The sequence below is a fragment of the Geotrypetes seraphini genome, chromosome 1 (genome assembly GCF_902459505.1).
Source record: "Geotrypetes seraphini chromosome 1, aGeoSer1.1, whole genome shotgun sequence".
In the NCBI taxonomy this organism is placed as follows: domain Eukaryota; kingdom Metazoa; phylum Chordata; class Amphibia; order Gymnophiona; family Dermophiidae; genus Geotrypetes; species Geotrypetes seraphini.
Window position 1 is genome coordinate 253,686,213 of NC_047084.1, and position 21,397 is coordinate 253,707,609.

At 42.7% G+C, this 21,397-nt stretch overlaps 1 protein-coding gene across 1 annotated transcript in view; it reads left to right on the plus strand.

Moving 5' to 3' along the window:
- The window catches only part of STK32B (serine/threonine kinase 32B), a 353,804-nt gene that overhangs the window by 139,879 nt on the left and 192,528 nt on the right, over positions 1-21,397 (plus strand). The window contains exon 4 of the mRNA XM_033949387.1: positions 10-183. Coding sequence (XP_033805278.1) covers positions 10-183 — 174 coding nt within the window. The remainder of the gene's footprint in view (positions 1-9; positions 184-21,397) is intronic.

A 21,397-nucleotide genomic window follows, 5' to 3' on the forward strand; every position in this document is an offset into this window, starting at 1 on the left:
GTTTTTCAGGTACTCTTTCCAAGATGAAGAAGACATGTTCATGGTAGTAGATTTGCTACTTGGAGGGGATTTACGTTACCACTTACAACAGAATGTACATTTTAATGAAGAAGCTGTAAAATTATATATCTGCGAACTTGCACTTGCATTAGACTATTTGCAGACATATCACATAATTCACAGGTAGGTGATTAATTCTCAGATTTCAGCATATTTATGTAGCTAGGAATATGATAAGAAATCCTTTTATCTTGTATTGCCTTTTGTTATGACTGTTATAACTATTGCTCTAACTTTAATGGTTTATATTGTGGCAGGTACAGGTTGGCCTTGGGACAGGGGGATCCTGGGGGAGTGCTATGGAACCCTGATTACTTCTTTGAATACTAGTTACTTGGTATCAATGCACCTAACATTGAAGCACCTGCATTTTTATTAGCCATAGAACATAATGGGAGCACCAAAATGCAAAGGTACCTGTGTAACTTGCAGTATTCTCTAAGTAAAACATATAGGTGGTAGTTCGACCTATTTCCCATGCATGTTCTACTCTCCCATGCAAATATATACCATAAGGCCCTTTTACTAAAGCTTAGTGCCCTTGGGATAGGCCCCACACCGACAGACTGGGTCAGGAACTGGTTCAGTGGAAGGCATCATCAGAGGGTAGTGATTAATGTAGATTGCTTTGAGGAAACAGATGTTGCCAGTAGTGTGCCTCAAGGTTTGGGTCTTGGGCCTGTCCTTTTTAGCATGTTTGTAAGCGATATTGCTGAAGGAATGTCTGTTAAGATTTGCCTCTTTGTGGATGATACCAAACTTTGCATAGAATAGACACCCCTGATGGTATGGATAACATGAGGAAGGACCTAGCAAAGATTGAGGAATGGTCTGAAATTTGGCAACTAAAATTTAATGCTAAGAAATGCAAGGTCATGTATTTGGGCTGCAAAAACCTGAGAGAATGGTATAATTTAGAGCAGGGGTGCCCAAAAGGTTGATCGTGATCAACCAGTATATCACGAAGGCAATGCGAGTCAATCGCTAAACAAGACGAAGAAGCTCTGGGCCGACCATCCTTCCTCTCCCCGACGTCAATTCTGACGTTGGAGAGGAAGTTCCGGGCCAGCCAATCACTGCTTGGCTGGCCCGGAACTTCCTCTCTGATGTCAAAATTGATGTCAGGGAGAGGAAGGTTGGTCGGCCTGGCGCTTCTGCGTCATGAAGCAGGGAGACCTTGGGGCGGTGTGGCTTGGGGGCCTGTTCCCCGATGGTGACGGCAGTGGCTTAGGAGAGGGCAGGGAGAAAGAAAGCAAGGGGACAGGGAGACAGAAAGAAAGAAAGGGAGGACAGGGAGACAGAAAGAAAGAGACAGAAAGAAAGAAGGGAAACAGAAATAAGGAAAGAAAGTGGGAACAGGGAGACAGAAAGAAGGGAAACAGAAAGAAAGAAAGGGGGGGAAAGGAAGACAAACAGAAAGAAGGGAAACAAAGAAAGAAAGGGGGGACTGGGAGACAAAGAAAGAAAGGGAGCTTGGAGAGAGAAAGACAGACAGAAAGAAAGGGGGAGCAGGGAGACAGAAATAAAGACAGACAGAAAGAAAGAAGGGGGCAGGAAGAAAGAAAGAAAGAGGAGGGGGCAGGGAGAGAGGAAGAAAAAGTTGGGGGAGGAAATGAGGTCTGGAGGGGAGGAAGCATACAGGAGGCTGAAAGAAGTGAAGAAATATTGGATGCCCGGTCAAAAGAAGAAACTGCAACCAGAGACTCATAAAGTCAGAATTGACGTCGGGAAGAAGACTTAGTGTTGGCGATTAGCAGCAGCAGGGAGGTAAGATAGCAGCAGACCGGGGGAAAGGAAGGATGGAGGCTTTTTTTTTATGTGCAGCAGGTAGGGACACCTGTCCCATTGTCCACAAGTACAGCTTCGGGACGCTGTCCCTGAAAACGGGATATTTCGGCGTCCCGAAGCTGTGTGTGGGGACACTGGGGTCTGAAAATGGGACGGTCTCATTCAAAATGGGATGAATGGTCACCTTACTCATCCCTCACCTCCATCCCCTTCCTCCCAGGCAGTTTCTGCATACCACTTCAGTATGCAATAATTAACACCAGGTTATACAAAAAGTATTAGCAAAAGTATTATTATAAAAATACTGGATTATAAAAGTTCTCTTTTCACACCTCTCACATTACGCAGGTGTCTAAGGCACTGTCTCTATAGATACTGCATCCACCTCCCCTCTGCAGCCCATTGATCATACATTCCTAAGGAAGTTTAGTCAGACAATAAGAAACAGGGAAAACCAGGGCTGAAGGCTGATGTATTATAACCTATTGGTCCTTTCTCTTGTGCAACTTATTGGCTAGCTAAGGAAAAAAAAACCTGCAGTAGATAAGGGATTCTGAGGGAAAGAGAGGCTGAGGGAAGAGATATGGAATGTAAAAGAATGATGTATCATAACATATTGGTCCTGTCTCTTCTCCAGCTTATTGACTGGCTAAGCAAGAAAATCTGCAGTGTAGCTAAGGAGTTCCAAGGTAAAGAGAAATTGAGGCAACAGATAGTAACATACGAAATGACGCAGATAAAGACCTATGGAATATAAAAGGGAGAACACGGCTGAAGTTAATGCAAGCTTGGGAAGGCATGGAAAGTTAAACAAAAATAGCTGCAGCACATTGGTCAGACATTCCTAAAGAAGCTTAGCCAGCCAATGGGTGCAAGACGTGAGTGCAACAAGAAAACCTTCCAAATGAGACACCTCAAATGATCCCGAACGATTGGCTCAAAGGGAGGCTATATCAACCTGAAGAAAAGCAGCAAAGGCACTGAGGTGGACTCGAATGGATGTTGATTTGAGACCAGCCCCAGATCAGTGCAGCAGGAAATCCAGTACAGAAGACAAGGAGGCAGATTGCAGCTCCCTGCGAGGCATAGCACATCAAGAAGAAAAGCTAGTCCACCGGTGAGTGTAAATCCGCCTAGTGGACCGGTCCCGAGAAGCCTCAAGAACATCCTGTATAGAATGTGAAAACAGGAACCAGGAAACAGTAGTAGAGGAACCAAGCTGGTAAGCTTAGAGACTGCAGGTTGGGAGGAAGCAGAGAACCCAAACTCTGAGGTAGCAGAGAAGGACAAACAGGAAGAAGCTGAGGCTCCCTGGCACTGAGTTGAATGAGAAGGGAGTATCCGGGTAGATAGGGCCACTGAGGATCTATCAGAAGCACAGTGGCAGGGACTGACTCAAGGAAAACGAGAGTCATCAGAATCAGAGGGAATGGAGGGATCGCATATAGAAATAGGTTCATCCAATCCAGAAGGTAAACAACCGCCTCAAGCCGGCGAGGGGAGTAAATCCCAGAGCAGAAACAAGGCAACATGTGGTTGAGGGGGGATGCAAACAGATCCATCTGCGGAGTCTCCCTCCAAGCCAGACACATCGCCCAGGGCCAAATCCCCTGTGCTCTCCGGCAAAGAGGCAGGGAACCCGCGGTGCCCTGTACGTTGACAAAAGACAAAGCTACATGGGTGTCCGTCCGAAAAAGGACCCCGTGATCACGAAGCAGAGGACAAAAAGCTTGCAGAGCATTGAAAACGGCTCGGAGCACCAACAGAGTGGCATGACAGGTCAATCCGTGCTGGACCAATAAACTAAAGAATGGAGACCATCGAGAGGAGCCCTCCAAGCGGAGCGGAAGAGTCTGTAAAAGAGAGCCTCCACAAGTGGAGAGACTGTCTCAAGAAAGGAGACACCGCAAAGTGAAAACTCCATAGGTCGTTACGACGCCAGAAGAACCACCTGGCAAGATGAGGATTCAAGAAGTCTGTCACCGAAAAAAGAAAAGATCTGAAGACCCAGCATTTGCAGGGCTGCCAGCACCACAACCAGGCATCAGGAGAAAACTGTTGGACGAGAAAGGCGAGACCAAAAAGGACTCAGTACTGAACGGGAAGATTTCCCACCTGAAATCTGAGGGATCTGCGAGGCTAAATGAATCGGAAGAAAAGAAAGTCTCCAGGAGACCAAGAGAGCAGAACCAATCGCCTTGAGCCCTCAAGGGATTGGAAGCAGCTTATCCCCCTCGACGGTGATACAAAACCCAGAGGGGGAAACAGTTCCCAGAGTCGACAGAAAAATTGGAAAGAAGAGACTGCAAAGGCAAACCACAGCAGCAGGCTGGGGAGCATGCTGACAGAGTCGCAGAGGCTGAGTCCGAGGTGGAGGCCAGGAACAAGCCATAGGAGAATACTGGGAATATCGATGCAGATGATAGGTCCGCAAGGGATTCAGCAACAAACCATAACCCAGGTCGGGCAGACTGGCCAGGCAGTCCGGAAGGATGAAATCCATGAACCCGAATCTGTAAGCAAGCCCGAAGACCCAGTACCACAGAAGGGTAGCGACTGTAGAGGAAAAAGTCCACAGCAACTGACGGTAGGTGGACCATGTGTACTCGAGGGAGAGTATGAGAAAATGAGTGCCCTCATACAAGCCTCGGAGAATGGGAGAACTAGGAGCTCCCACAGCAGGCCTCAAAAGAGGAGTCCGGGGCCTCGAAAAAAAGAACGAGGAGGCGTGGAACAAGGCAAACAAGGACCTCCAGCATGAGACCCTACCCAGACCTAGAACAGACCCCAAAGAGCCTCAAAGCACAAGGGAAAAGGGGGGATCTGAAACCTGCCACAAACAGAGGTGCCTCATGGAGAGGAGCACCTCGAGGCAAAAACTGAGAGAGGCCTCTCAACGGCCTCGATACTGGACAGCAAGAGCACAGGGTCTGGAGTGACCAAACGAAGATGCAGTCGAGGACGAGCATGAGGCCCAGTCGAGGACAAGGAACCAAACCCCAGAGACCAATCAGGGGGCTCCCTGAGGAAAAGCACCCACCGGCATGCAGTAAGCCTGGGGAGAGGCCAAGACCTTGCCCGGCACCAGAAGGGTCCCACAGGAGCCTCGAAAGATGAGGGAGAGAGGGATCCGAGCCTGCCTCAAACAGAGGCACCACGACATAGAGGAGTACCGCATGGCAGAAGCAGATCGAAGTGCTTCGACGGCCTGAAGCCGGACAGCCGGAGTACAAGGCCAGGATGGACTAGGCGATGGCCCAGTCGAGGATGAGGCACAAGGCCCTAGAGACCAAGCAGGGGGAGCCTCGAAAACAGGCGCAGTCCTGCAGGAAGCACGGTTGAGGCCCAGACCATGCCAGGCTGGAAAGATCCCACAAGAATCTCGAAGGACAAGGAAAAAAAGGAATCCAAATCCCGCCTCGAACAGAGGGCCCCGAAGGGGAGGAGTACCTCGTAGCCGAAGCAGATCGAGGCTGCTGGACAGCCTCAAAACCCGACAGCCAGAGTACGAGGCTCGGAAAGAACGGGAGTAAAACCCCCTGTTCTGGTTCAATGGCATGGAGATGAAGCAGAGCTTGAGCTTCCTGAAGAAGAAGGGTGGTCTGGGATGGATTGGAAATACCCAACTTCTAGGCTGCAGGAAAAAACAAGACTGAAGATTACTAAGCAGGTTGCTATGATAGTGTCTCTGTGGGTACTGCTCCTGCCTCCCCCTACAATACATTAGTAAGTCATTCCTAAGGAACCTTAGTCAGCCAATAGGAAGCAGGCAAAAACATGACTGACGGGTGATGTATTGGCTGGCTAAAGAAGAAAACCTGCAGTGTAGCTAAGGGGTTCTGAGTGAAACAGAAGCCGACGGAACAGATATGGAATGTAAAAGGGAGAACACAGCTGAAGTTAATGCAGGCTGGGGGAGGCATGGAACCTGATACAAAAATAACTGCAGCACATTGGTCAGAATTCCTAAGGAAGCTTAATCTGCCAATAAGTTGCAAGAAAAAACACAAGACTCAAAGTTGCTAAGGCACTGTTTGTAGCTACTGCATCCTGCCTCCCCCTCCCCTGCAGCCTATTGGTCAGACATTCCTAAAAAGCTTAGTCAGCCAATAGACTACAGGAAAAACCAGGACTAAAGGTTGATGTTGTATAACCCAAACAACAACCCCATCGTAATCACACAGCCCACTTTCCCAAGCAAAGCTCAGTCTTTCTAGGTACTTGGAGGGGCATAATCAAAAGAAACGTCTAAGTCTGATTTGGACATAGGGCGCTAGTTACCCAAAGTCGGCAGTAGCAAAATGTACGCTCAAATATATATATTTTTTTGAAAATCATTTATCTGTACATCCATGCATTTGATCATCCAGACCACCACTATGTCTATCTTTATACCATATTCTCGACCAAAATTTCATCCAAGTCCCAAACGCCCAGAAGAAGACCTTTTGAGCATGGGAGGGGCCAGCATTGTGATGGACAGGCCACCCAGACATGGCAAGAGAGCAATGGAGCACCTAACAGGGCATTGTTGTGAACTTCACGAAAAGTGTACCACATAAATATCTCACCAGAAATCCCTTATAAGTCATGGTGAGCCCCCCAAAATCCACTATACCCACCTGTCTACAACCCCAATAGCCCTTATAGCTGCAGGTACAACCTATATGGCAGTACAGTACGGTTTTGGGGTTTTTTTGGTGGGCTCACATGTTCTACCATAAATATAGTGGTTAGAGTGGCTTATGGGTCTGGGTCCTCCTCTCTATGGTTCACTAGCCCACCCACCAGACTACTTAAGCCACCTCTGTGCAGCTCTACTAGGCTTTCCTATGCCAAGTGCTGAACTTTATGGGGGTGCGATGGGGTCAGTGTGTGTGGGGGTCTTTACTTTGTCCCTACAATGGTTTTCTGGTTACTTTGGATACCTTTTGTCTTTACATCATCTAACTCATAACATATAAGTTCCGTCTAGGCAGTTTCGTCAAACCTTCGATTATCCCTGCAGGACAACTAAGTCTAGGTCGGCTCACATCCCGCCCTAACCACTCCTCCAAAAATGTCCCTTTCAGCTCTGGATGCACAGCGGGATTCAGAGACCTAAAAAGTCCTTGGATACGTCTAAAAAGCCATTTCGATTATTGGCACTTGGCCAACCTGTCCTTTAGATCGTCCAAGTGCAGACTTGGGTGGGTTTTTAGATGTATTTAACTTTCGCTTATGATTCCCTTACTGTCTATCCTTACATTCTGGACAACAAAACGCAGGCAGCATAACTGAACAATAATCTTGCATTTGTCTTTAATAGCATATCTTTGATATTGCGACTTCAACAATTTCCTTTTATATGCATGTCATGAAGCTTAAAGTTGTTTAAGGCTGTGCTGTAGTTTAACAAAAGCCTTGGAAAAAGTAATTAAGCTTGTTATCTTTCTAAACCATTGGTTTCCTGCGACAGCTGAGTACGTTTAGAGTTGCAAAATATTGCATGATTCAGATAATAGGCAAAAGTAATTCAAATCTGACAAGCCATGTTAGACTAAAAATCACCAAGAGACAATATAGAAAAGCTAGGAAGAAATTTTCACTGTCAGGCATTTGCCATTGATTTGGAAGTCAGAAGAATATGCCCTTGATGTTAAACTAGAATAATTGTAGCTTGCTGTAATTGAGACAACGTCACAGCAATTGTAACAGTATGTTGGAACACTAATTAAAGAATTCAGAATTGTTTGGAGATATAAAAAAAGAATTATTTCCTTTTGACGTGCTGAGCCAACAAATTATCCTCCAGAAAGCTGCAGTGATATTAATAACCATTATGAAAGTAGCTTTGATGCTTTTATCAAATCCTTCTTAAACTGTTCAACTTGGGGAAACTGAAAAGAATAATCACATAATGAGATTTTTTTATTTTTGTTTACTTTTTATTATGTAGCTAAAATTAGATTTGCAGCTTTCTCATTTTTAAATAAAGCAAGTGTGGTAATAAAGCAACAACTGATTTGAAAAAAAATCCCCTCACAACCAATATTGTAGGTGAGGTCTTACCAACAACTTGTATAACGACATATTTACTCCCTCTTCTACAAAGCCGCGCTAGTGTTTTTTTGCGCAGAGAGCCGCGCTGAATGGCCCATGCTAACCTGAAATCATAAAACATTACACTGAGGTCTCTTTCTTGACTTTTGGACATTAGTATCTTACCTCACATGAAGGGGCATTTTCGATATGACATCCAAGTCTGATGGTAGACGTTTTGCCTAAAAAATTGATCTTCAACATAGCAATAATTGAACCAGAAAAATATCTGGTTTTTGTTTCAAAAATCACTATATCCCAGACTGTTTTTGTGCTTTGTTTGTATTTCTTTAAGTACCCCTTAAAAGAAAAACCTCCTAGAGAAAAATACACAAAAATAAGCCATAGAGATGGCTGTGTGGCTGCATTCCTAGTAAACCGGCCACACAGACATGCTAGCAGAGCAGAGGGGCAGCCTTGTGGTCAGTGCAGTGGACTTCATATAAAAGAACTCAGGTATAAATCCCACCTTAATTCCCTTATTTTTTATTCTGAGTATTCTAGGGACACCTAAAAACCTATTGTACCTAACTGAACACCCTTGCAAAAGCCCTCAGGTCTGCAGGTTTTTCTGTCTATAGGTACAGTTGACATTTTGTGGGTTTTGGAAGCCTCACAATTTCTACCACATGTGTACTAGTTAAAGTGGGATATGAACTTGGGTCCCTTTTTCTACAGTTCGCTGCATTGACCACTAGCCAATTCCTGGGCTCAGCTTGCTACTCTAATAGGAATGACCATAATATCTAAAGGTGTCACAGAGCCTGGTATGTTCTGTCATTGTCATGTCTTTGGAGGGTAGGAGTGGTCAGTGATCTCTGGGGGATTAAAAGGGCTCATGCCTTAGGGGTCGTTTTATCAAGCTGCGGTAGGGGTTTAACGCGTGTTAAACCGCCTGCCGCACTAACTGCTAATGCCTGCATTGAGCAGGCGTTAGTTTTTTAGCCGGCCGCGGGGGTTAGCGCGTGATGAAATGTCCGATGCGCAAGCCCTGCTAGCGCGGCTTGATAAAAGGACCTCTAAGTTCCTCCAGTCATCAGATGATCAGTTAGGGCACTTTTTTGTAACTTAGTCATGATTGAAACAGGTTTAGATTAAAAAAAAAAAAAAAAAAAACATCCTAATTCTTGCCCTAGGCATTTTTATCTTGTTCCACTATCACTGGAAAACATCCAAATTCTGGGCTCACCCAAAACTCGCTATAAGCGAACTGAGGAGAAAAATGTCTCAAATCTGATTTTTGAACATTGTGACTTGGATAGTTTCCCATGAAAAATATCCTTCTGCTGCTATATGCCACTTTTGAGACATTTTTCTCTCCTGAGAATGAGCACCATTGTTGCCACTTCATTAGATCTCTGTAACTCACAAATGTATTTTTAATATTGAAACCCATTTGCTGAGGAATTGGTTACTGTTCTTCAAGCGTTTTTAGATCACTTCTTGCACTGTGTTCTGTCAGCTCTGTTGCAAATCTTAAATACATTTGCACAAAAAACCCAAATGTTTTCTCTTCACCCCTCCATAATATCCTGTGAATCACATAAACCTATGAGCCAGGGATGTGCAGAGAAACAACTTTCAGGATTTAGTATTATGCCTAGATTGGATCATGAAGGATCCAAAGGGGTTTGAGTTGTAACTGAGGGGGATTGTAGGAAGGGCCTGGTGGGACCTTTACTGGGAGCATCAGATCAGCAGAGAAATGTGGAAGGGGGAGAGGGAGTTCTTTGTATTTATTTATTTATTCTCAGTGGGCCTGTTCATGTTACTGTATGTAAATCAGTGCCCTGCAGTAAAGTGTCTGTTCTGTGCATTATACGCAGGGCAAATTCTGAGCACACCCCATATATTTGTCACACATTCATTTTTGTTGTTAATATGCAGTAAGTGCAAAACTACTACATTTTGATAAGGCTCTTTGTTTTCATGTTGGTGTTAAGCCTCAGAGCAGCATAATCCTGGTCATTCTGCCTTCTTTTTCTCCCTGCTAGTTTTAGAGTATATCTGAAGATGCATCTCTCTCAGTAAGATAAGCATGACTTTTTTCATCAAAGGACATTGCTGGTGCTAGCAATGAACCAGTTCTTTCAGTATTGATCAGGACCTTTGATGCCAGTGCTTATTTGGAGTGGTGACAGTCATGATGTAACAGTGCATTTCCCTAGCGACAATGAAAGGCAGAAAATACCAACAAGTGCACTAAACACTCTTAAGTGCTGCGCCGAGGTGACATTATCTATTGATATATTTCCAAAGATAATAATCTGGTGACATTCATGTCCTAGTTATGGAATGCTTATATAGCTAAATATGAACAAACTGTTAACAGCTGATTAATGTGTTTACCAAGACCTCAAATACCCAAGACACTACTTGAACTGATTTTGTGTCCTTACTGGGGTGACGTATTCATCATCGGTCTTGTTATAGATTTAATGCAGGCAATAATATCTTAGTGCATCTATGTGATGCTATGTATTATAATTAATAATTTTGAAAAGCACTTAGCTTGTGGCTCGACGGTTACCTAGCCTTTTCACTGGTGTGTTTCCTCAGGGGCAATAGCTCTTCACATCAATATTAATTTTTTGCACTGTTACAAGTGCACTTACTTCACCACTGCTGTTCCAGTTCGGCATCCCCTTCCATTGAGCATGTAAATGTTGTTTAAACAACCTGGCTGACAAAATTATCTGGTTAAAAACAGGATCCAAGATGGTGTCTTGAAGTGAGGATGCACCTGTTTGGAGTGCCTGTCCGCTGATGCTGATCATTTTCAGCTGAGATTTCTCTGCCCGCTATGATGGGTAAGAGATGGGGCAAAGTTTGGGTGAATCCCCCAGCTCCAACTTCTGCCCCTGTGTTGAGGCAGCAAGCTTCATCCAAGGCAAGACAAATCATAGGTTGCATACGCAGGGGTTTTGTCAGCCGTAAGCCTGAGGTCATTATGCCTTCGTATAGATCCATGGTGAGGCCCCACCTGGAATACTGTGTGCAATTCTGGAGGCTGCATTACCGAAAAGATGTGCTGAGGCTGGAATCGGTCCAGAGAATGGCTACCTGGATGGTCTCAGGACTGAAGGATCTCCCGTACGAAGAACGGTTAGATAAATTACAGCAATACTTGCTTGAGGAGCGCAGAGAGAGGGGAGACATGATCGAGACGTTCAAGTATCTTACGGGCCGCTTCGAAGCGGAGGAGGATATCTTCTTTTTCAAGGGCCCCACGGCAACAAGAGGGCATCCGTGGAAAATCAGAGGCGGAAAACTGCGCGGGGACACCAGGAAATTCTTTTTCACTGAAAGGGTGGTTGATCGCTGGAATGGTCTTCCACTTCAGGTGATTGAGGCCAGCAGCGTGCCTGATTTTAAGGCCAAATGGGATCGACACGTGGGATCTATTCACAGGGTAAAGGCAGGGGAGGGTCATTAGAGTGGGCAGACTGGATGGGCCGTGGCCCTTATCTGCCGTCTATTTCTATGTTTCTATGTTTCTAATGCTGGAGCTCCTATGGGCTCAAAAGCTTCTTCCTCTCTAGCCGCACTTGACGCTGGAGTATTGAGCTGCAGTTTAATTGGAAGGGCAGTTGCTCAGCTCTGTAGAAGTTCCCCTGCAACCCGGAAGCAGCCTCAAGGCAGTTAAGATTCCAGCAGCATCGCAGGATGGGTTAGCAATGGCTCGACATTCTGGGGGACAGACTGCAGCATTTGTGGTTCCCACCATATTAGAAGATTCTTGGTTACAGGCTGCTTTCAAAATCTTTTGCTAAATAATCTTGCTAAAGTGGTGAATCAAGCTGCTTCTACCTCTGTTATGTGGGTTAGAGAATGACACGGTGACAAAATGCATCACTGTTTCCGTCCCCGCGGATAACCGCAGGAAATAATTCCATGTCATTTTCTAGTGTCTATTTCAACCTCAGTCCTTCTACACCAGCATTCTTCAAAGCAAAGCTTGTGGTTCAGTGGTTGTGGCCATTCATACTCTGATTTTTCCCTCTTTCCTTAAAGAATGACATGAAGATGGTTTCCCGCGGTTATCCGCGGGGGCGGGAACGGTGATGAATTTTGTCACCGTGTCATTCTCTAATGTGGGTAATTGAAGTCACTTTGGGATTCAATACAGGGTCTGCATTCTTCCATTCTAACTTTAACTAGAGAAAATTCAGAAATTTGGGTATGTAACTGTCATTTGTCAGGGATCATGCCATAAATGATCACTAATTTTTCAGCTGGGGTTGTTTCAAGTTCAAAAAAATTAAAGGAGAGCCGACAAATATCTTCCTACTTGGGGCCACAACACCAACCACAGTTTCTGGACTTCTATCCCCACCAGAACACCTGGCCTCAGTCACACATACAGAAAACAGAAAAAACCCTCTTCAAATACAAACCCACAAAGCTAAACTCTGCACACAGTATACCACAAGAGAAACAGAAAGAAATGTATTTCTTCCTGAACAGTCCAAATATAAAAACAAATAAATTTTCAAAATTGACATATTTCAATCACTAAATTGAAAATAAAAAACATTTCTCCTACCTTTGTTATCTGGCGATTTTATTTTTCTGATCATCTTGTTCCATCTGTGCTCTTAACTGTTTCCAAAGCCTCTTTATGCATTTGCTGTTTCTTTCCTCTTCTTCACTTTTTGCACGACATCCATCTTTGGCATTGATTTTCATATTCAGTTTTCTTCCTCCATTTTTCCATTTTTCTACCTCCATCTTAGATCTCTTTCCAACTCTTACCCTCTCCTCTTCTCTCCCACTTCCATCCATGTGCATAGTCTCTTCCCTTCTCTTCTAAACTAAACTAAACTAAAACTAAATTAAAACTTAGCTTTATATACCGGGTCATCAAGCAGAGGAAGTTCTACTCGGTTAACAATAATTAAAAAAGGAATGCTAAAGGAAAAACAATAGAAAATTATGAAGGATTAATTTTCAAAGTGTTTAGCAAATAAAAAAGTTTTAAAAGATTTGCAAAAGAATTAAAAAGGACTAGGGTTTCTCAAAATTAAAGGAAGTTCATTCCATAGTTGAGACAATTTAAAAGCCAAAGAATTGCTAAAGTTCTTGACTTCTTTAATCCCTTTTCTGGAAGGGAAGGAGAGTTTGAATTATTGAATACCACTTGCATAGGAAAATCTGTAAATGTTCCATAGCAGAGGAACAAGAGATGTAAAAATACCATATAAAATTTTGAAAGTGATGCATGCACATTTAAATTGAATCCGGAAATAAATCGGGAGCCATTGAAGGCTCAAAAGCAAAGGAGTCACAGGGTCAAATTTGCTTTTTCTGAAGATCAACTTCGCAGAGGTATTCTGAATCAATTGTAATCTTTGAAGACAGATTTTTGTGATGCTGAAATAAATAGCATTACAATAATCTAGCCAGGATAATATGATTCATGTCCACCCTCTCTTACCTCCATCCATGTGTATATTCTCTTCCCTCCTCTTCCCTCCATCCATGGGCACCATTTCCTTTCCCTTTCTGCTTGCCGTCTCCTCCCCTCTATCCATGTACCATTATCTCTTACTTCTCACTTCCATCCATGTGCCTCCCGTTTTTCTACTATCCACCCTCCATCTCTCCCTTCTTCCTCCCTCCCCCCTGGTTCCAACAAATGCTCTTCCCACCCGGTTTCTCAAGCCCCTCTCATCATGAAAATTACAAGGAGGTTGCTAATACAGCAGCAACCTTCTTGCACTGTTTAATGGCCTCCTCTGCACGGCTCCTTTGCTGCGGTCTGCTTAAGCAGAAGCAGGAAGTTGCTTTGGGGGGGGTAGACTGCAGCAAATGAACAGTACAGAGAAGGCCACCAGCACCACTGGAAGACACAGGATTAGGCACTTATATCCTCTACTTCCCGTTTCCCCTGCCTCGGACTGACATCGCACTTACAGTTCTGCTCAGGAAGTAGATGTCAATGCGCTGTGTAGAGCTGATATGGAGCCTTGAGCATTTGCGCATGCTCAAGACTTGCTGGACTCCCTTGAGAATCCCGGAGAGGGCGGGAACCAGCAAGCCTTGAGCATGCATAGCCGCGAGGGTGAGAGGTGCCCCTCCCCTGCTCTTATCTCAACCCCTGCTCCTTCCCCGATCCCACCTGCCTCGTGCGCCCCTCCTCCCTTGTACCTCTAGTTGAAGTTCTTGCTCGCAGCGGTCAACAACGTGCTCCTCGCAACCCTGTCGGCTCTCCCTCTGACATCACTTCCTATGCCCGGCACCCAGAACTGACATCAGAGGGAGAGCCGATGGGGTCGCGAATAACAATTTTAGCTAAAGGTATGGGGGAAGGGAAGGGGGACGCACGTGGAGGGGAAGAATGGGAAAAGGCAGGGGGCAGAGAGAAGGAGGGGTGCCAGCACCCCCATAAACATGGTGCCCAGGGCAGACTGCCCCCCTTGCTCCCCCCCATCTTTACTACGCCACTATACCATCCCCTGGATTCTACAAATGGTATGCAAAATTGCGCACTATTCTGAAATATGCATGCAACTGAATTGGTCAACGAGACATAATTGCCCATTAACTATTTGGAATCTTCAAAATAAATTGGAGCAATAAAATTGAGGAGAGGCTTGATTGGGCTTCAGGCAGCTCATGTGCTGGAAAAGGTACCTCTCATAGAAGTTACCCAATCCAAATAAAGATCCCTTGTTGGTTTCTAATTACAGGCCAATTTCTTTGATTAATGTAGATGGAAAATTATTAGCTAAATTATTAGCTTTACGCTTGGCCAAGGCTCTTCCTTATATTATTGATATTCACCAAACAGGGTTTGTTGCTCATAGATATTCTTCAAATAATACTAGATTGGCCTTTCATGTGCTAAATTTGACAAAAGGATTGGATGATCCGGCCTTTTCTGTATCCTTAGATGCAGAGAAGGCTTTTGATTGAGTGGAATAGTCCTTCATGTTTCAGGCTATGGAGTGGTTTGGTTTTGGTTCTGGATTTATACAAATTATTCAAACCTTGTATAGCTCCCCTTCTGCTAGATGATATATTAATAATACCTTTTCAGAACGGTTTTGCTTAGAAAGAGGATTTAGACAGGGATGTCCGTTATCTCCTTTGCTGTTTGATATCGTTTTGGAACCTTTGTTGTTAGCTATTAAACAAGCGGAGGAGATTTGTGGTATTCCCTATGCAGGTCGGGAATATAAAGTTTCTGCCTATGCAGATGATATTTTGCTTCATTTGAAAGATCCTGTAACTACCGTCCCATATCTACTAGATCTGATTAATAGATTTGGAAAATTCTCTGGTTACAAAATAAACTGGAGTAAATCAGAAATTCTTCCATTAAATGTACATTGTGTAAAAGGATTATTTGATGAGTTTCCTTTTATTTGGAAGGAAGATGGTTTTAATATTTAGGTATTTGGATTAAAAATACATTGGAAGAAACGATGAAAATAAATGAAAAAGCTTTAATGTTAAAGGTTACGGAAATGTGTGAGCAATGGAACCCTTTACATTTGTCTTAGTGGGGGAGAGTTCAAACGGTCAAAATGATGATTTTGCCAGTAATTTGTTACCAAATGGGTATGTTGCCAGTTTATTTTCAAAGGTCCGTCTATAAAAAGCTAAATGGTATTCTGACAAAATTTGTTTGGCTTGGGAAAAAAACAAGAATTGCTTTAGTATCTCTACAAAGGCCAATTGCGGAGGGTGGGGTAAATTTTTCCCAATTTTTATAGGTATCATCAAGCCTATATTATGTGTCAAGGTATGTATTGGATCCTCCCTGATGTCTTAGAACATCAGCCAGATTGGTTATATCTTGACTGGAAAATCATGTTCTCGATGAGACTTTCTCATATGTTAAATTTCAGAATGCCTAGTTATGCTAAGGACAATGTGATTTTATTGGACACGTGGAAAACAATTACATTTATTGATAACAGATGTTCCCATAATGAAATCTACTTTGCCGTCCTTATGGTTAAACTCCAAGATTCAAATAGGCGGTGCTGGGATTGCTTGGAAGAATTGGATTCAGGCAGGTATTTGGACATTAGATGATATTATATCTAATGGTAATCTGCTTGATTTTTCACAACTGCAACAATCATTTGGAATTTTAAAATCTCAACAATATAGGTGGTTGCAGTTGAAGCAGGCTATCCAGAGTGGGTTCCCTGAATGGAAAAATTTAAAAACTTATTTTAGCTTGCAGATCCTTTGCTACCAAACTGATCTAGTAGGACATCAGGCTGCCCAGTGGTACAAATTTATTTCTGGATTTTTGAATAAAAAACCAAAAAATAGTCTTAGAGATATTTGGAGCATCAAGATAAAACAGTATATTTCTGTGTCTCGTTGGCCATGAATTTGGACTTGGAGATTGAAATGTACAATGTCAGCATCTATGAGACAAACATGGTTATTTCTGTTACATAGGATTTTTTTGGACCCCAGTTCGATTAAATAAAATAGATAGTTCTAAGTCTAATAGATGCTGGCACTGTCACATTGATATAGGGACTTTGGATCATCTGCTATATTTTTGTCCTTTTATATTTATATTTTGGAAGTCAATATGGGGACAAATAAATCTTGTTCTGGACTCAAATGTTCCACTTTCATATGAAGCTATAATATGATTATGACGGGCATAGCCATGCAATTGATCACGAGTAATTGGAAAAACCATGACAGAATAAGTTACACTTTTTGGTGGGTGAATATATGCACTACATAAAATATGAAAGAATTAATGCAGAATGTAGGGGATTTAGTGATGTATTTAATAAAGTTAGGAGCCCATTGACTAAATTTATGGAGGTATGATAATATTTCTTTTATTCATTTCCTGTACACATCCATGGGGGGAGGGGGGTGGAAGGGAGGGAAATAAATAAATACTGATGGTGACATTTAGGTAACTTTATTACTTATTTCAATCATATATTATGTTAAAATGTATTATTATTATTTAATATATGAAATTTGAAAATCCTGAATGATATATAAGTTGCCTGTACAGATAATAGTGCATTGTATGTAATACCTAACATTCTTTATTTGTTTGGCACTGTTTTTAGTTTAAAAATCAATAAAGATTTACAAAAAAAAAAAAAGAAGAAGTTGCAGTACTGAAAGCTCAATGCTTATCTTTCCACAAACGTGGTACCTTGAAAATTAATTCAACTTTATTGAAGCTAATCATCTGAAGTCAATTCAGTGTCTGGAGAACTCTCAGATATGACAAGTGCTGCTAAAGGATATCAGGATGACACATGAATATAATGAGTTCTCTGCAATAAACCCATGCTGAAGTTCTCTAAAGAAAGTTGTAGAATTATAGTTACACTTTGGGCTCCTTTTACAAAGGCGCGCTAGGGCCTTAACTTGCGGAATAGCGTGCACTAAATTATTGCACGCGCTAGCCGCTAACACCTCCTTTTAAGCAAGCGGTAATAATTTTGCTAGTGCGCACTATAGCACGCGGTAATTTTGTGCGTGCGCTAAAACCGCTAGCGCACCTTAGTAAAAGGAGCCCTTTGTTTAGAGGCAAAGTATTTCCATGCAAGACCCTCTATGCTTTTGTTTTGAGTATATTAGAAAAACAAGTACTGGTATTCATACTGGCCAACCTTAGAGGTTGAAGTAGCTATACATGTTCTGCCCTCACAGTAAGCCATACTCTCTGTTATCCGCAACAGAAAATATAAAAGGGCTACATACTGTAAAAAAAATAAAAAAATAAGAGCTTTGCAAATTCTGGACCTTTAAGATGCTAAATGTCAACATGTATTCTGTATCCACAGATGCTTTTCTCACACAGCAGTGAGTATAGAGCAGAACGAGGGCATTTCTTCATAGACCATATCTTGCAAAATAAACATCTTATTCTGGTGTCACCTGAACCAAAAAACCTCTCTAATATCAGGTATCTTGTGAAGTAATACAAAACCCTACAAAAGACACTCAGAACTTATAGAATAAATCTATCATTTCATAAAAGCGCCAGCTTTCAAACCTCAGACAAGGTCCCACCTAGGAAACGGCAGCAAATATTGCAGTGATGCAGTAAGTGCTAGAACAATAATATGCTTTTGGGGAAAATTGCACAAGCGGGATTATTACAGACACTCAGGGACCAATGCAAAAAATTGCCATGTGTGGCTAATGGGGAATGTGCATACACATTATCGGGCACATAATTTATTTTATTTATTTATTTGTTCATTTTTCTATACCGTTCTCCCAGGAGAGCTAAGAACGGTTTACATGAATTTATTCAGGTACTCAAGCATTTTTCCCTGTCTGTCCCGGTGGGCTCACATTCTATCTAATGTACCTGGGGCAATGGGGGGATTAAGTGATTGCCCAGGGTCACAAGGAGTAACGTGGTGGTGAAACTGTAGCTGTAACCACTGCGCCACACTTTCTATTCGGCACTATTCAAAGTTCTAGGTGGATTACAAAGAACACATACAACATTAATATGAAATAATAGACAACTAGAGGGGACACACAATGCAGAAAGGGGTGCAGTAGATATCAGCGCACCTCATGGTAAATATACAGTAATGAGGCTATTAATTATAATGTGGCAAAGCAGAGAAATACACATGACGATTTAAGGTGAGCACAAGCCATGAAATTTGCCACCAGGTCTGAGGCAGTGAAGAAGAGTTAGTTGCTCTGATAGTCTTGGGATCCCCTAACCTAACCCAACTCCCCTGCCCCTCACATAAAAGCAAAATCGCTTAACTTAAAAATCCTAGTAGTCTAGGAGGCCCCTCCCTCCTCTAGTGTACCTCTCCCCTCTTCAAACCTATAATTGCCTTATTTATATATTGGCCCTGCGCAATGCATCAAATTGTACCACTAGAGGTCAACCACCATTGTGAATTATGGCAGCATCAGAGGCAGGAGTGAGTGGGCATCACTCATGCTTATTAGATTTTTGAGATGGGTGATGAGGGCCCGGGGGTGTTAGAGGAATGGAGGCCTGGGGGGAGGGGGCAATTAAAGGAAGCGGAAATGAGGCCTGGGAGGGCATTAGAGGAAGGGAGGAGGTAATTCGACTATCAAGAATCTTTTTAAATGTCAGGCAGGGGTTTGGGTCAGAGAATGGATGGGCCTGCTAGACTACCATGGATGGAAGTTGAGGATCTAGGGGAGGCTGATATTTGTCAGATGTTCTCTCAGGGTTTCCGCAGCTGGCATTGTGCTTGTTGCAGGTTTCTGGGTCTCACTGTATCTTTGTCAGGTAGAAACCGACATTTCAGTCACCATGCTGTGGCTTTCTTCATGTATGCTCTGAAGTCTGCAGTGTGACTATGTAAATAGTGGGTTCACTGACCTGATTGGGAACAGGGCAGTCCACCAATTTGAATTTTGGCGGGAAAGTCAGTTGGTTAGAAATTTGAGATTTGTTGGGAAAGTCCCAAGAATGAAAAAAGTCTCTGGTAGGTTTAAAGATGTTCTTCTCGTGGAACTGGGTTAGATGTTATTTCAGGGTTTCCACAGCTGGCAACAAGCACAGTAAATGGCACGGCATAAAATTACAGCATAAAAAGGAAAAAAGAAACCCTAACATATCCGATTGCATATTCCAAATAGAAATTATCTAGGCCTTAAATAAACAACTATAAGAATACTCTAGAACGGTATATCACAAACTATGTGCCATGGCACACTAGTGTGCTGTCTGAGGTTTCAGGAGAAGAAGCGCCGGTGCCAGCTGACTGCCTTCAGGACGTGCCTCTTGCGGTGAGAGGCATATCATGTAGGCAGTCAGCTGGTGCCACCACCTCTCCTCTCCATATGTCTTCCATTCCAGCACCCCCACTGGCAGCTCAGGGCCCATCTGGAGGGCTTTCGTGCATACACAGATGTCGACATGATTATGCCACGCATGCGCGTGACATCATCATGTTGATGTCCACACTCTTCTGGATGCATTGAGCCGCGGCCAACACATTTAGTGTGCCACGGCTTGACAAAGTTTGCTTTAGAACATGCCCACAATACTCCATTTCTCTGCAAATAAACTGTCTGGATGCAACAACAAAATCTAAAGCTGACACCAAAGAACCCCAATCTTGGCTCCTAAATGTTGAAGACTACCAACTGCCTTGCCTGGACTGTCAGATAAATTACAGACTCCAGTCACGCTGCTGCATCTTATCTGCTGCTAATCTAATATATATTCACCACTATTCCAAAAGACTCATAGACGCTATCTTGTGCAGCGAAGTCTGTCAGTCACAACCAATTTATATGCAAAAAAATAACAATCAACTGCACCTGCTACTTCCATTGAAAGTTGCATATTTGCAATTCACTCGACTTGCTTCCTTCAATGATTAGCTAAAAAAAAAATAAAAAAGCTTAGGTAAAAAAAAAAAAAATAGAATATCTTAGCTCTCAAAAATTTCAAAAAAAAAATTCACGTTGTAGGAAAGCAGCAGTAGAAGATAAGCTTCACCATAAACAGATAATTGTAAAATAAAAGGAAAACAATCTTTTGTTCACTCTGAATGTGAGGAATTTACTTTTAGGACCATGTGTGCATGAAAATAAATTTTTTTTTTTGTGTGTGTGGGGTTGCTTATTTTTACCTTATTTATTTTGTTCTAAAACCTGGAAAAAGATTGAGCCCCCTGAAACATCCCTATACATGTGGAGGATAATTTTATCTTAAATCTTTTTTTATTGGTCAGCATACATCGTATAGTATGCCAAAGAATAATATTCAACTTAGCAAGCTGTACAATTGGCACAGAAAAACAAAACAAAAACAATTATTCACCAAAATATTCCATTTTTGACATTAACATTCCCTTAGTCCTTTCCCCTCTCTCCCCAAACTCCCTTAAAAAATTAAACTCCCTGATGACATTTGGTAACAAAGCAAAGAGCTAAGCAGGACAAGAAAAAGAGGATAAGTGGGTGATAAGCAGTAAAGTACACCTGTTATAAAATACTGACTTGCACAAACATGTATAAGAACGTAAGATTTGCCTTACTGGGTCAAACCTATGGTCCATCTGTTTTCATGGTGGCCAATTCAGGTCTCAAGTGCCTGGCGAAAAACTCAAACAGTAGCAACATTCCATGCTACCAATTCAGGGCAAGCAGTGGCTTCCCCCCCGTCTGTCTCAATAGCAGACTATGAACTTTTCCTTCAAAACTTGTCCAAACCTTTTTTAAATCAGCTACGTTAACCACTCTTATTATATCCACTGGCAACGCATTCTCTGAGTGAATGGTTTTAAAAGTATTTCCCTGTAACTTCATCGAGTGTCCCCTTTGTAATTTGTGATGGAGTACAAAATTGATCCACTTGTACCCTTTTTACACTGCTCAGGATTTTGTAGACTTTAATCCCCTCAACAGTCTCTCTTCCAAGTTGAAGAGCCCTAATTTCTTTAGACTTTCATCGTACCAAAGGAGTTCCATCCCCTTGATCATCTTGGTCGTTCCTCTT